General features: G+C 41.8%; 1 protein-coding gene across 2 annotated transcripts in view; it reads right to left on the bottom strand.

The window, feature by feature from the left end:
• rad54b (RAD54 homolog B) overlaps positions 1 to 15,931 on the bottom strand; it is a 246,674-nt gene that overhangs the window by 39,296 nt on the left and 191,447 nt on the right. For both annotated transcript variants that reach the window (XM_068031594.1, XM_068031595.1), the window contains 5 exons: positions 9,430 to 9,723; positions 8,179 to 8,341; positions 6,883 to 7,108; positions 1,659 to 1,866; positions 668 to 807 (listed from right to left, as the gene is read on the bottom strand). In XM_068031594.1, coding sequence (XP_067887695.1) covers positions 668 to 807; positions 1,659 to 1,866; positions 6,883 to 7,108; positions 8,179 to 8,341; positions 9,430 to 9,723 — 1,031 coding nt within the window. The remainder of the gene's footprint in view (positions 1 to 667; positions 808 to 1,658; positions 1,867 to 6,882; positions 7,109 to 8,178; positions 8,342 to 9,429; positions 9,724 to 15,931) is intronic.

Below are 15,931 nucleotides of genomic sequence, written 5' to 3'. Positions count from 1 at the left end.
CACTGTTTTTTTCAGGTTGTTTTTCTTCAGGTTTGCACTTGCTGATGTTCTATATTCAGTATATTCACACCTAATCTGTACTAATGCTTTGTCTTTCAAAATACCATTAACATATTGTTTGCCTTTGCTCTGTGACCTTTTGGTCAGCTATGTGGCCTGGTCCAATCTGCACCTTCTCCTTTGTTATCTCTTGCCCAACCCCCACCTCACTTGTTTATAATCTGTGACTTTTCTAATATTTGTCAGTTCCGAAGAAGGGTCACTGACCCGAAACGTTAACTCTGCTTCTCTTTCCACAGATGCTGCCAGACCTGCTGAGTGAATCCAGCATTTCTTGTTTTTGTTTGTGTGTGTGTGTGTGTTTTGGTCCAAATTTCCTCTCCTGATTCCTACTTAGTGACCCATTGGAAAGTTTGACTCTGTGGATGATCGATAAAGGTAGAATTTGTCTCAGCTGTGATGTTGTCCATTGTTCAATAGTCTGCAGACATTCACATTCCAAATTCATACAGAAAGAATGGCTTTTTAGGAGAGCTAATGGAAGACTACTGTCCCCTAGAATTGTACTTTACAGGAATCATTGTCTTCAGAAGGAAGGGAAGGTCTTATGAAATGCAGTTTACACATGGAACACATTTAATTGAAAAAAACAAATACTACTTCCTACCATCGTTGCAGAGGGCTGTTGAGACCTGATGATAGGTTCCTCATAAATCTTTCTGTAGGTGGAAGACGATCCAAGGATTCCTGGATTCACAAATTCTATGAGAGAGTAGAACTCCTGAAGATCATTTTGTATGGGAGTACCTACATACAAAAAACACATTTTTTAAAAAATGTACTAGTTAACAAAGTTACAGCAAAAGCAAAAACTTACACAGATAGAGTAAACACACACACACACAATTAACTTGCGAAGCCTTCATATTTATCTTTTCACATTAATGATCTAGTTCAGATAACACAAGATTGAGACAACCTGCAAAGCTGCCATAACGAAGAGGACAGTTTGTTCTTGGTAATGATGCCAGGTCACACTCATGGGTTCTGAAGCAATAGATTTGGGATTGCTGACCAAGCTGTTTGCAGGGATAGCTGATTTCTTTTGTCTAACCAGAAACAGAGACACTCCAGCGATGTCACTAATTGAGAGGGGCTGCCTGCAGATCAATAGGGGTTGGAACTTTGGGGGGGGAAAAACGACTAGCCGAGTACTTGCTGCACATTCTACTACTGGCATATTTTTGATGGCTACTTTACACTTCGAACTAAGAATTGTTTAATATTTTAAAAATTGCATGGACCAAAACAAAATATCAACCAGAATCATCCAGTGCTGTTTATGGAAGTTATTTACATTTGCAACCAATGGGAGTGCTTTGTTTCCAAGGGAAGGAGGCAAAGTCAGGTTGTGTGATATTCCATGTCTACAGCATATGTTGCTTCATTTATGTTACAGATCTGCCTCCAAAGGCAGGGTGACCCCTCCTCCCCGACCAAGGCAAAGCTATATTATGACAGATACAAGTTACAATCTAGAAAAAAAGACAAAGTTGTGAAGCTTTAAAGAGAAAAGCTGTTACTCAGCTGTGTGGTTGCTCTGAATATTATGTTCTTGTAACATTTTCCAGTTATTTAATGATTTAAAGACAACTTACCAGTGAGGATCACTCTTCTCTCACAAGAGAGGCTAAGAATTGCTGTGGATGTCTTAATTGAACTATTTTTTAAACGGTGACCTTCATCACAAATTATCAGGTTAAATTGCAAGCTTTGAACTTGTTCCAGACACCGCAGTAACATCTCATAGCTGATGATGAGGACTGAGTACAGTGGAGAACCAATGAAGTCTTCCACTTTGTGGTCCTTCAAAGTAAATACACAAGTAAAGAAGTAAATAAGATGTGTAGAGAAATGGGCAAAGGAACTAACATGCAGGCAAAAGTTTAATTTATACCATGACTGGATGGCTTTATAGATGATCACTGTATCTTTTCTCACTACCACAACATGGTTAACTTTTTTTAAACTTGTGTTCCCATGTGAAATTGCCAAATTTTAATGCCAATATATGTGAAAATGCAGGGAGCTTGAGATTTACTGAGACGTATCTCAGGAGTGGTCCCATTCAAGTGCTAATTCAGGTTCGTCAATGCAACTTGGCATTAGATTCATTACTGAATGCCTACTTCCATTTCCCTAATATCGCCCTTCTCTGCCACTGATAGAAACATAGAAAATGGGAGCAGGAGTAGGCCATTCGGCCCTTCGGGCCTGCTCCGCCATTCAAAAAAGATAATGGCTGATTGTCTAATTCAGTACCCTGTTCCCACTTTCTCCCCATATCCCTTTGGCATTAAGAAATATATTTATCTCCTTCTTGAATATATTTAATGACTTGACTCCACTGCCTTCTGCGGTAGAGAATTCCACAGATTCACCACCCTCTGAGTGAAGAAATTTCTCCTCATCTCGGTTCTAAATGGCATACCCCATATCCTGAGACTGTGACCCCCGGGTCTGGACTCCCCCACCATCAGGAACATCCTCCCTGCATCTAGCCTGTCTCGACCTGTTAGAATTTTTAAGGTTTTTATGAGGTCCCCTCTCATTCTTCTAAACTCTAGTGAATATAGGCCTAGTCGACCCAATCTCTCCTGATACGTCAATCCTGCCATCCCAGGAATCAGCCTAGTAAATCTTCTTTGCACTCCCTCCAAGGCAATACTCCAGATGTGGTCTCACCAAGGCCCTGTATAACTGCAGCAAGACATCCTTGCTCCTGTACTCAAATCCTCTTGCAAGGAAGGTCAACATACCATTCGCCTTGCTAACTGCTTGCTGCACCTGAATGCTTGCTTTCAGCGACTGGTGTGCAAGGACACCCAGGTCTTGTTGCACCTCCCGCTTTCCCAATCTATCGCCATTCAGATAATCTACCTTCCCGTTTTTACAACCAAAGTGGATAACCTCACATTTATCCAGGTTATACTGCATCTGCATTTGCTCACTCACCCAACTTGTCCAAATCACATTGCAGCCTCTTTGCATCCTCCGCACAGCTCACATTCCCCCCAGCTTTGTGTTGTCTGCAAACTTGGAAATGTTACATTTAGTTCCCTCACCCAAGTCATTAATATGTATTGTGAATAGCTGGGGCCCAAGCACTGATCCCTGCGGTACCCTACTAATCACTGCCTGCCACCCAGAAAAAGACCTGTTTATTCCTACTCTCAGTTTCCTGTCTGTCAACCAATTCTCAATCCATGCCAGTATATTACCCCTAATCCCATGTGCTTTAATTTTGCACACCAACCTCTTATGTGGGACCTTATCAAAAGGCTTCTGAAAATCCAAATACACCACATCCACTGGTTCTCCCTTATCTATTCTACTACTTACATCCTCAGAAAACTCCAGTAGATTTGTTAAGCATGATTTACCTTTCGTAAACCCATGCTGACTTTGTCCAATCCCGTTTATGCTTTCCAGGTGTTCTGCTATCACACATCCTTTATAATAAATGCTAGCATTTTCCCCACTACTGATGTCAGGCTAACTGGCCTGTAATTCCCCGTTTTTTCTCTCCCTCCTTTTTTAAATAGAGGGGTTACATTTTCCACCTTCCAATCTGTAGGAACTGCTCCAGAGTCTATAGAATTTTGGAAGATGACCACTTATGCATCCACCATTTCCGAGGCTACTTCCTTTAGTACTCTAGATTATCAGCCCCTGGGGATTTGTCAGCCTCTAACCCCATTAATTTCTCTAGCACTTTTTTTTTTACTAATACTGATTTCCTTCAGTTCCTCCCTTTCATTAGGCCCTTGGTTCCCTAACATTTCTGGGAGGTTCTATGGGTCCTCCTTTGTGAAGACGGAACCAAAGTATGTGTTTAATTGTTCTGCCATTTCTTTGTTCCCCATTATAATTTCCCCCATTTCTGACAGTAAGACATTTGTCTTCACTAATCTTTTTCTCTTCATATATTTATAGAAGCTTTTATAGCCAGTTTTTATGTTCCCCACAAGTTTACTCTCATGCTCCATTTCCCCCCACTTAATCAACCTCTTTGTCCTCCTTTGCTGAATTCTAAACTGCTCCCAATCCTCAGACTTGCTGCTTTTTCTGGCAATTTTATATTTCTCCTCTTTGGATCTAATACTATCCCTAATTTCTTTTGTAAACCACTGTTGAGCCACCTTTCCGGTTTTATTTTTGCGCCAGACAGGAATGAATAATTGTTGTAATTCATGCACACGTTCTTTAAATATTATCCATTGCCTATCCACCATCAAGCTTTTTAGTAAAGTTCCCCAAACTACCATAGCCAACTCGCGCCTCATACCTTTGTACTTTCCTTTATTTAGATTCAGGACCCCAGTTTCGGATTCAACTACTTCACTCTCCATCTTAATGAAGAATCCTATTATGTTATGGTCGCTCCTCCCCAAGGGACCCCACACAACAAGATTGTTAATTAATCCTTTCTCATTGCACAATACCCAGTCTAGGATAGCCTGTTCTCTAGTTGGTTCCTCAACGTATTGGTCTAAAAAAAACATCACGTACACACTCCAGGAAATCCTCCTCCACAGTATTATTGCTAATTTGGTTTGACCAATCTATATGTAAAGTCACCTATGATTACAGTTATACCCATATTACATGCGTCTCTAATTTACTATTTAATGCCATCCCTTACATCTCCACGACTGTTTGGGGGCCTATAGACAACCCCCACCAATGTTTTCTGCCCCTTGGTGTTTCTTAGCTCCACTCATACAGATTCCACATCATGATTTTCTGAGCCAATATCCTTCCTCACTATTGCATCGATTTCCTCCTTTACTAACAACGCTACTGCACTGCCTTTCCCTTCCTAAATATTGAATACCCCTGGATGTTCAGTTCCGATCCTTGATCACACTGCAGCCATGTCTCTGTAATCGCAACTATATTATAACTGTTTATATCTATTTGCGCTGTTAATTCATCTATCTTATTGCAAATGCTCCACACATGAAGACACAATGCCTTTAGATATGTCTTTTTAACATGGTTAGTCATATTCGCTTTATTTTGCACTATGGCCCCATTTGTTTTTTGCCCTTGTTTCGTCTGCCTTCCACTTTTGCTTCTTACCTTTTTGTCTTTCATTTCTATCCTTGTTTCTCCCTCCTCTGTCTCCCTGCTCAGATTCCCATCCCCCTGCCATTCTAGTTTAACCCCCCCCCCCCCCCCACAGCACTAGAAAACACCACCCCACCCCCCCCACACCCCCGGAGGAAATTGGTCCCAGTCCTGCTCAGATGCAATCCGTCCAGCAACCGGTCCCACCTTCCCCAGAACCAGTCCCAATGTCCCAGGAATCTGAATGCCTCCCCCTGCACCATTTCTCCAGCCAGGTATTCATCTGATATATCCTGCTATTTCTGCTCTCGCAAGCACATGGCACTGGTAGTAATCCTGAGATTATTACCTTTGAGGTCCTACTTTTAAATCTTTTGATCAGACCATCTGCTCCCAAAAGCCTTTTTCACCTTAGTTTATGCAGTCTTCCAAACCCTGTGATTTTGCTATGGCTTGAAAATGCCCCAGTCATCCATTGCATACAGTTCATATGCAAGATGCATTTTTAGTGTTGTTTCCCCTTTCCTCTCCTCCTCACCCAAATGGCAATTCTTCATGTGTGATTCTGCACAGTGAATGCAGTCAGGCTGTTTGACTGTGGAAGACTGGATTGGTTCCTACCCTCTCACATGCACTTTTCAGTGGGGGTCATTGTACAGTAAATCAGGAGCAGGAATGTTGATGGCTGATATTTCCCTTTCCCAGTCTAGAGCACTGAGGACAGTCATATTGTCCCTATTTCTGCCCCAACTGAAATCAGCTAACTTAGACCAAGAATCCTGGGACCATCCTGATCTGTAGGTACAGTTCAGTGTCATACAGGGGTGTGTGTTTACCTAATAAGCCATCAGTGCATCTTTCAGTACTTCTATTTATCTATTTAGAGATATAGCATTGAAACAGGCCCTTCGGCCCACCGAGTCTGTGCCAACCAACAACCACCCATTTATACTAACCCTACAGTAATCCCATATTCCCTACCACCTACCTACACTAGGGGCAATTTATAACGGCCAATTTACCTATCACCTGCAAGTCTTTGGCTGTGGGAGGAAACCGGAGCACCCGGCGAAAACCCACGCGGTCACAGGGAGAACTTGCAAACTCCGCACAGGCAGTACCCAGAATCGAACCCGGGTCCCTGGAGCTGTGAGGCTGCAGTGCTAACCACTGCGCCACTGTGCCACCCACTTATTGCAGTTAATGTTTCTGTTTGTGTTTGTTCTGCTCCTAGAATTAACTGTCCCTGTGCTAACTAATGTCCTTTTCTGCCATTGCTTTATTCTGCAAGTCAACAAGTGACAGGACAGATTTGGTTTTTTTTTTCCAATTTGTTCTTTAAATGTGGGTGACACTGGCCAAATTTATTGCCATCCCTAGTTGCCCTGAGAAAGTAGTGGGCCTTCTTCTTGAACCACTGCAGTTTTTGTGTTGATAGTGCTCCCATGCATATTTTGTTTTCTTTTGCCACAGTAGTTACAACTGAGTGGCTTGCTGGCCCACTTCTGAGGGCATTAGAGTGAGATATAGGTTACACTACCCGCAGCACTTTGTTGTTATGGAGAAAATCGGCATGCAAAAGTAAATGAAAATGGTTTTCTTGTTATTAGAATATTTATGATCTTGTATACATGCCATCATTTACAAAAGAGATTACTATTTTTGCTGTTGATTTTCATTATTCATAATAGTAATTCTATAAACATATCAAAATATTAAGGAGAGACATTAACATTGATGTTAAATTACCTGATCAACTGCAAAAACCCTCAGCCTCTCCGTTCCAAGCCATTTCTGGAATTCACTGACCCAATTTTTTATGAGACTCCCGGGCGTGATGACAAGGGTCTTCCTGATTACAGGTTTGTTGCCATAAGGTCCTTGCCGCATGAGAGTCCAGATTAATGTGATACACTGCAGGGTTTTCCCTAGACCCATTTCATCAGCCAAGATAGCACCAAACCTGCCTGTTGTTCTAGAAACAATTGTTTAACCAGATAGAATTAGAATCAAACCATCCACACATCATCAAAATTAAAGGAAAGTATTTAAACATTGAAAATTAACATTACATGTATCATATGGCTTTTGTGTGCACGTTCACTTGTATAAATCAAACAGCTTTACAAGAACCCACTTAGGAACAGAAAATGATGCTATTTACTACACAGTTTTCTTATACTAAGATGCTGTGGATCCATTGGAGTATGTATGGGATTACAGGTTAAAATCAGTAGCTCTCCCAAAAGAGCTTTTTCTAAATATTTTCATGGAGACAGGTGAACTTTTCATTGAACATATCCCCTATTTTGTTAGCACCTTTATATATTGTATGCACAAGAAAAAAATCTGAAAAAAAGCACTTCAGTATTTACATTTTAGGCAATTTATATTAAATGGTGACTAAATTTGAGATCTAAGTGTATAGCCTCCTTGCAAAATTATAGTTTGATACTAATTTTAAATATAAACCCAATAAACTATCCATAACTGGTGCAGAGTCCTCCCTAGTTGTGGGTTTCAGAGTAGCATGTGAGCAGTAGTGCAGTAGAAAGTGAGCCTAGAGTGACATCTTTCATCGCTGACCCTTGGCTGCAAATTGTATTGATACAGGAGGTCATGAAATGGTCATCACCCCTGTTTAGCTGCACAAAGAGTACGAAAGGGACCAGATTTCAAGGTTCCTTTTCCAATTTTGGAAACGGCACAAAATGTACACTACATTTCCTTTTTTAAAATTTGATTTGATACAATATTGTAGTCATGTTCCTTGCATCTGTGGTATGATGCATTGGATTGATCTAACAGGTGTTATATTTTAGAATTTTATTAATTTGGAACATGCCAGTTCAGCAAGAGACATGATCAATAAGACTTAAGTTTTCACAAGTACTGTATACTAAAAATGCCCGGGCAGTTAAACATCAAGTTTTGTTGACTGTGAAAGACTTGTAACAACCTCAATAGATCTTATCCACTACATGCTTCCAATACATATACCCAGTGGTACCCATTTCATACAACTGGAAAGACAAGTCAGCTTACCGCATTCCCATTATACACTCATATAGGAAGATCACACCATCCCATTGGTGAGGTCGAAGGTGCATGGTAAGGTAAGGGTCCACCACTACATCCACCAATGGGAGACCAGCTTTATTAAAGATCCACTGATGACTCAGGTTTGGTCGTGGCATTACTAAAGAATCTGTTGGTAAATTCAGAATTGTACATTTAACGATTAGCTTCAACGTTTGCAAAATTATTCCATAATTTATATGCACAATGATATACACAAATGCATAGATTTTCAGCCTACATTAAACTAGAATAGGTAAAAACAAAAAGTATGTTGTAGCCAAGGATTCGCAATGGGTTCCTGCAGTGATATCATAATTAACTGCAAAAAGTTACAAATGTGTTTAGATCCATATGCTAATTTGAAATCTTTAATTTGCTGAGCTATGGGAATGATCAGGGAGTGAGACTAATTGAATAGCTCTTTCAAAGAGCCAGCACAGGTATGATGAGACAAATGGCCTTCTTCAGTGCTGTGAGATTCTAATTCTATTACAATTAGTCAATACCAGCTCTGAGTAGATTCTTTAATAGTTTCTTTAGTAGTTTCTGAGTAGATGCACACTCAGGACACAGTTTACAAATCCATAGATGACATTCCCAGACCATATATTGGGTTGAGGATGGAAAGAAACAAAAAGGTTTGATAAAAGAATTACAATCTTTTTTTAAAAAAACATTTTTTTTCCTCTTCTGAAGACATTCCCACACTGGATTATGGCGTCACAGATGCCAGCAGCCTTTGTTACTTTACCCAAATGGTTGTTCTTTATTTGTTAGCCTAGGCATTGAGTGCAGTAAACTGTTTAATTGTAGAGTGCATTACACTGAGTGACAACAGGTTAGTCCATCTTAGAGGGCATTACAGACAAACTCAAACATCCACACAAATATACATTTTCCAGCAAATGCCACTGGACAGTAATTAGGAATGGCAAGTTTTTTTTCCCTCCCTTGCCTCAGGGTGCTAAAAATCCCATTGCCTGAAATACCTCCCTCATTCAGATAAACTAACTCTGTAACATCCAAAAATAAAATCTGGAAACTGCCTGTATGGCTTTGAACTATATTGACAATGCCTTTATCACTAGTCCATCAGAGAAGTTGACAAATGTCACAGTTAAATACAGTATTGGTATGGATACCATTGTAATCTAATATTGTAATGGCTGAATAAGGAACCACAAAATTACAAACATTATCAATTAAACTGCTTACTTGGCATATTTGGATCATGCCTAGGTTTACAATCTGTGGTGTTTTTTCTAACCCCTGCTATTTGACTGAACCCAGTACTGTTCCTCAGTGGACTGGTAAAAGGTTTTAGCAAAGGCTGCTGTGAGGAAGTTGGCAGTAATAGGCGTGATGAAGCAGTAACAGTGGAGTGGAAACAGCGGCCGCTCATAAAGTCCTCTGCAGAAATCGGTCCTATAATCTCAATCTCCTTCCCACCAATCATTAAGGTCTGGCCTTCAGAGAGAGTTTCGAGTTCTTTTGATTTGTATCCTGTTCCTAAAAAAAAAAATAAGCAAAATGACAGCAAATTTTCATTCTTTTGGAAGTGTCATCATATAAGTACATTTAGTTTTGAAGGGAAGAGTATACCTATTTTTTTGACCATGCTGTGCATACTTTTTTTTTACTTTTTTAGAGATACAGCACTGAAACAGGCCCTTCGGCCCACCATCAACCACCCATTTATACTAATCCGATATTAACCCCATTACCCTCTTACAACCCCGCAATTCCCCTACCACCTACCTATACTACGGGCAATTTATAACGGCCAATTTACCTATATTAACACTTACACACTTAATTTTTGAAAACTAAGGTATGAATTTTGATTCCATGTGGTATGTAATGCTTTGTCCTTATCAACATAACTTCCAATATACATGTGCATGCTATGATTAATCCATATTTGTGCCTAATATTTGTTGCCATGATTATGTGCCATGTATAATACAAACTGATACTCTTCAATATAATTATGCGTTATGCATAATTGCATTAAGTAGGGGGATAAAAAACCCTAACCCACTATTAAATGGATATTTATGAATGGCTTTGGTTCATAAATTGATCTACCCCCACCTCATGTTCAAATGTGGCATCTGATTCATGATCCTTATCTCGTCAGCCCTCATAGAAGATTGAGCTCTCATTTAAGATTTTACCACGCAAAACTATACAGTATTGTTTCAAAATTATAATGAATTTTTCCACTTGTCACTTTGAATGCACAATTTTTCCAACAGGATCCCACAAATTGTCCAAAATGCTTTGTGATTTTTTTTTAAAGATGCCTTTTTTTCCCTCTAACAGAAATTTCTAACGCCTAAAATAAGGGTTTAGACAAGATACAAAATTTAACAAAACACAGATTTCACAACAGGATGATTAAATTTATCCAATTAATTTTTTTTTCCTGTTTTTTAATACCTTCATTCAAGTTTTTTTTGAAAAGGCCTCAACCTCTCCCAGTAACCTGAAGTTGATATTTTTGCCCAGAGCTGTGTCAGAGTTGAATTTTATTGTGCTATATGAGCGTATAGTGTGCCTAATTTCCCAGGATATATCAGCATCATTCAAATAGCTATACTGATGCAATATTTTTCTTCATCTTCTAGTGATTTCTTCAAATAATTTTGAAAAACAAAAGGAGAAATTGCAAAAGCTTAGTTGAGGTAAAATTTATACTAACAGATTTTTTAAAAAGAGGCTGTGTGTTTCTGTGAGTATTACAGCACCAATGAGAAACAATCACAGAGTATTCTTCATATTTTAGTTTTGTGTCCAAAAAATTCAGAAAATATATTAAACAGATGAGAAAGGGGGTGCGAGATAGAAAGAGAGGACTCAAAGACAACACAAGAGGGGGTAGAGTAAATATGTTTGAGAATAAGAAATGGGAGTTGAGAGAACATGTGAAGGGTCGAGTGAGGGGCAGGCGTGAAAAATAGTACAGGGGAATGAAAGAGTACAGAGGATGAGAGAAAGGGTGGTTAAGAGAGAGTGTGGAGCTGAGAGAGGGTACAAGGTGGCTTGATAGAGATTATGAAAAAGGGGAGCTATGAGACAGATGGTGGGAGGTTGAAGGGTGGGTTAGAATAAGAGATAATGCGTGGTGTGAGAGAAAGAAGGCATGAGAAAGTGTGGTTGACAGAGACAGACTAGCAGATGGACTGAGAAAAAGCGAGAGTTTGGAGAAAGGAGGAAAGGCATTTGAGAGGAAGAGAAAAGGGTTGAGACAGACAGGTGGAGAGCGATGGGTTGAGAGAGGGGGATTGAGATGGAAGATGGGAGTAGATTAGATTAGATTAGATTAGAGATACAGCACTGAAACAGGCCCTTCGGCCCACCGAGTCTGTGCCGAACATCAACCACCCATTTATACTAATCCTACACTAATCCCATATTCATACCAAACATCCCCACCTGTCCCTATATTTCCCTACCACCTACCTATACTAGTGACAATTTTATAATGGCCAATTTACCTATCAACCTGCAAGTCTTTTGGCTAGTTTGAGAAAGTCAGATACAAATAGAGACAATGTCAATTTTCCCATTCTGAATTTTTTAAAAAGTTGAATTTTGAAAGCAAACCAAGACTGAGGAAAACATAGAAAGAGTGAGCGAGGTTGGGAGTTACAGGGCCTCCAGCCTTGCCACATGCCCTTGAGTGGAGAAAATTGGGTGGGCTGGATGGATGATTAAGAGTCACAGGAGAAAAGGGGTACCGTAGGTCATGGTGTATAATAAGTCAACCCAGCGTATAAGACAAGCCCATTTTCTGGCCCCAAAAATCAAGTTTTTGAATATACTTGACATATAAGTTGAACCCCTTTTTCAGCCACGACATGCGACACTCACATTAGTAGTCAGCCTCAATTTTTCGCCTCACAAATGCATGTTTTACTTAGCTTATAACTGGGCACAAGGGATCAAGCAGGAGATACGGGCTGTAATGGGAAAATGCGCAGAAGTTTAAGACACACCCACACAGAGCAGACCTCACTTGGCAAACGAGGAAAGAAATGGATCCTCCAGCAAAATGAAAGAAGAATGAAGCTTGTTTCATAATGAATGGCGGAGCAGGTTCGAAGGGCTAGGATGGCCTACTCCTGCTCCTATTTTCTATGTTTTCTATGTTTCAAGCTAAAAGTCGTGACGTTTGCTACTTCGTCAAATAACTGTGCTGCAGCGAGGGAATTCGGTGTTAGTGAAAAACTGGTGTGAAAATGGAAGAGGGAATCTGCCCTGAAGACGAAGCCCAAGACCAAATGCACCATGAGAACAGGTACCAGTCACTGGCCTGATCTTGAGAAGCATGTATCGGAATGGGTCCACGAAAATCGTCAGAATGGTAACATAGTCCCCAGATATGCAATGCATATATATGCACTTAAGTGGTCCAAATCAAACCGTGAGTCCAGCAAAGATTTCAGAGCAACAGCTAGTTCTGATGAAAGGTCACAGACTTGAAATGTTAACTCTGTTTCTCTCTCCACAGAGGCTGCAAAACCTGCTGAGTTTTTCCAGCACTTTCTGGCCGGGACTTTGTGGGCCCCATAAGGTGGGGAAGGAGTGGGGGGGGGGGGGGGGTGGGGGTGCAGGGAGTATTGTGATGGGTGGCAAGGGAGCAGCGGGACAGAGGGCCTGTCGCTTCACTGTCGGCAAACGATCTTCCCAGGGGGCGGGATAGGCCGACAACACCTTTCTGCCCAGAAGCTAATTGAGGCCCTCAAGTGGCCTACTAATGGCCAATTAAGGGCCTGGTCCCGCTGCTGCTGGGATCTTACCCTGCAACACGAGGCCACACGGAGGATGCCTTGCAACACGAGGTGCCCTCCCTGAGGGCTTCGGGGGCAGCCTCCTCCGTGGGCAATTTGTGGCCCGTGGAGGACCCCCCACCGGGAACCCGCTCACCCTGGACTTCACAACCAGCACCCACTTGCCGAGGCCTCGCAACTCTGCCTCACCGACCTCGTCTGGGATTTGAGCGCTGGGCCTGTATCCGAGGCCTCTGCAGTACCGGCAGTGGCCACCGCAAACCGCAGAGCTGCCAGCCCTTTGATTAGCTGGTAGCTCCTAGAGGCAGGACCCCGTCTTTAAAGGGATGGGGATCCCGGCTTGTGAATCTTTAATTGAAAAACACCAGAGGATCCCTCTGGCAGGGGGGGGGGGCGCGAAAATATTGAGGCAGGGATCCTCACGCCTTTTCAGCCTGCGCTGGGAGCTGTGCCTCCTGCACAAAATCGAGCCCTCTGTTTTTATTCTAGATTTCCAGCATCCGCAGTATTTTGCTTTTATATAGAGCTAGTTGGTGTAGCTGCTTTATGGAACAAAAATGTCTATTGTTGCAGCAGAAGACCAAGATTGTTCATAGACTACCAAAAGATCTCGATGCCAAAATTACCAGTTTCTAGTGATTCATCAAACAGCAGCAAAAACATGAGTACCCATTGTGTCACTTTAGCAACATGGATGAAACACCCATGAATGCTAAAATTGAATTAGAAATGCATCAAGACCTGGACAATATCCAGGCTTGGGCTGATAATTGGCAAGTAACATTCACGCCACACAAGTGCCAGGCAATGAGCATCTCCAACAAGAGAGAATCTAACCATCTACCCTTGACATTCAATGGCATTACCATCGCTGAATCCCCCACTATCAACATCCGAGGGGCTACCATTGACCAGAAACTGAACTGGAGTAGCCATATAAATACCCTGGCTACAAGACCAAGTCAGAGGCTAGGAATCCTGAGGCGAATAACTCACTTCCTGACTCCCCAAAGGCTGTCCACCATCTACAAGGCACAAGTCAGGAGTGTGATGGAATACTCTCCACTTGCCTGGATGGGTACAGCTCCAACAACACTCAAGAAGCTCAACACCATCCAGGACAAAGCAGCCTGCTTGACTGGCACCCCATCCACGAACATTCACTCCCTCCACCACCGACGCTCAGTGGCAGCAGTGTGTACCATCTACAAGATGCACTGCAGCAATGCACCAAGGCTCCTTAGACAGCACCTTCCAAACTCGCGACCTCTACCAACTAGAAGGACAAGGGCAGCAAATACATGGGAACACCACCACCTGCAAGTCACACACCATCCTGACTCGGAACTATATCGCCGTTCCTTCACTGTCGCTGGATCAAAATCCTGGAACTCCCTTCCTAACAGCACTGTGGGTATACCTACCCCAAATGGACTGCAGCGGTTCAAGAAGGCAGCTCACCACCACCTTCTCAAGGGCAATTAGGGATGGGCAATAAATGCTGGCCTGGCCAGCGACGCCTACATCCCATGAATGAATTTTAAAAAAAGAATTTCGATATGCCCAACAAATGAACTGAACTGTGGAATGGAAAGGTTCGAAAACAGTTCCAGTGAAAACTACGGGACATGAGAAGACAAGATTCACGGTGGTACTAGCCTGCAAGACCGACGGAATGAAATTAAAGCCTATGGTAATTTTCAAACGTAAAACCGTGCCAAACATCAAGTTCCCTGCAGAGGTTTTTGTGCATGTCCATGACTACAGCGGGGACCTGTAGAAAACACCACTTCCTTTCCTGCTGAAGGGCTGGAGATCCTATTGCAGGAGGTGAACCAAACTAATGTGGCCGCAATTGAGGCTGAAGACCATCAGCAAGTAAAAGCACAGATGCAATCCACATTGAAGGAGGTCAATGGCCGAGTCCATGCAGGTCTTCTTGCACCCAACAAGAATGGCACGACCCCAAAGAAAGAAACTCCCATGTCTATTGTGAGGTACAATTTCTCATTATGCATCCCATTGTCTTTTTGCATGCTTTCATTGTGCCAAAGCTGCTTAGTACATTTCTTTTGCAGATAGAAATGATGGACAAAATAACCTAGATTTCTATCTGCTCTTCTTCCAAAATTGCAGTCATGATGGATTGCCACTCACTGACAGCAAATTGCTGCTTCCTGGATAACTGCCATTGAGGTATATAATGATATGATCAGATCCCTGCGGTACCCCACTAGTCACTGCCTGCCATTCGGAAAAAGACCCATTTATCCCTACTCTTTGTTTCCTGTCCACCAACCAATTTTCTATCCATCGCAATACATTACCCCCCAATCCCATGCGCTTTAATTTTACATGCCAATCTCTTGTGAGACTTTGTCGAAAGCCTTCTGAAAGTCCAAATATACCACATCCATTGGCTCCCCCTCATCAACTCTACTAGTTACATCCTCGAAGAATTCTAGTAGATTTGTCAAGCATGATTTTCCTTTCGTAAATCCATGCTGACTCTGTCTGATTCTACCACTGTGCTCCAAGTGCTCTGCTATAAAATCTTTGATAATGGACTCTAGAATTTTCCCCACTACAGACGTCAGGCTGACTGGTCTATAATTCCCTGCTTTCTCTTTACCTCCCTTTTTAAATAGTGGGGTTACATTAGCTACCCTCCAAACTGTAGGAACTGTTCCAGAGTCTATAGAATCTTGGAAGATGACCACCAATGCATCCACTATTTCTAGGGCCACTTCCTTATGTACTCTGGGATGCATACCATCAGGCCCTGGGGATTTATCAGCCTTCGATCCCATCAATTTCCCCAACACCATTTCTCTACTAATACTGATTTCTTTCAGTTCCTCTCTCTCACTAAGCCATGTGTTCTCCAACATTTCTGGTATGATATTTGTGTCCTCCTTTGT

Source organism: Heterodontus francisci, chromosome 5 (assembly GCF_036365525.1).
Source record: "Heterodontus francisci isolate sHetFra1 chromosome 5, sHetFra1.hap1, whole genome shotgun sequence".
Taxonomy (NCBI): domain Eukaryota; kingdom Metazoa; phylum Chordata; class Chondrichthyes; order Heterodontiformes; family Heterodontidae; genus Heterodontus; species Heterodontus francisci.
The sequence above is the reverse complement of the archived record's forward strand: the minus strand, read 5'-3'. Positions and strand labels throughout refer to the sequence as shown.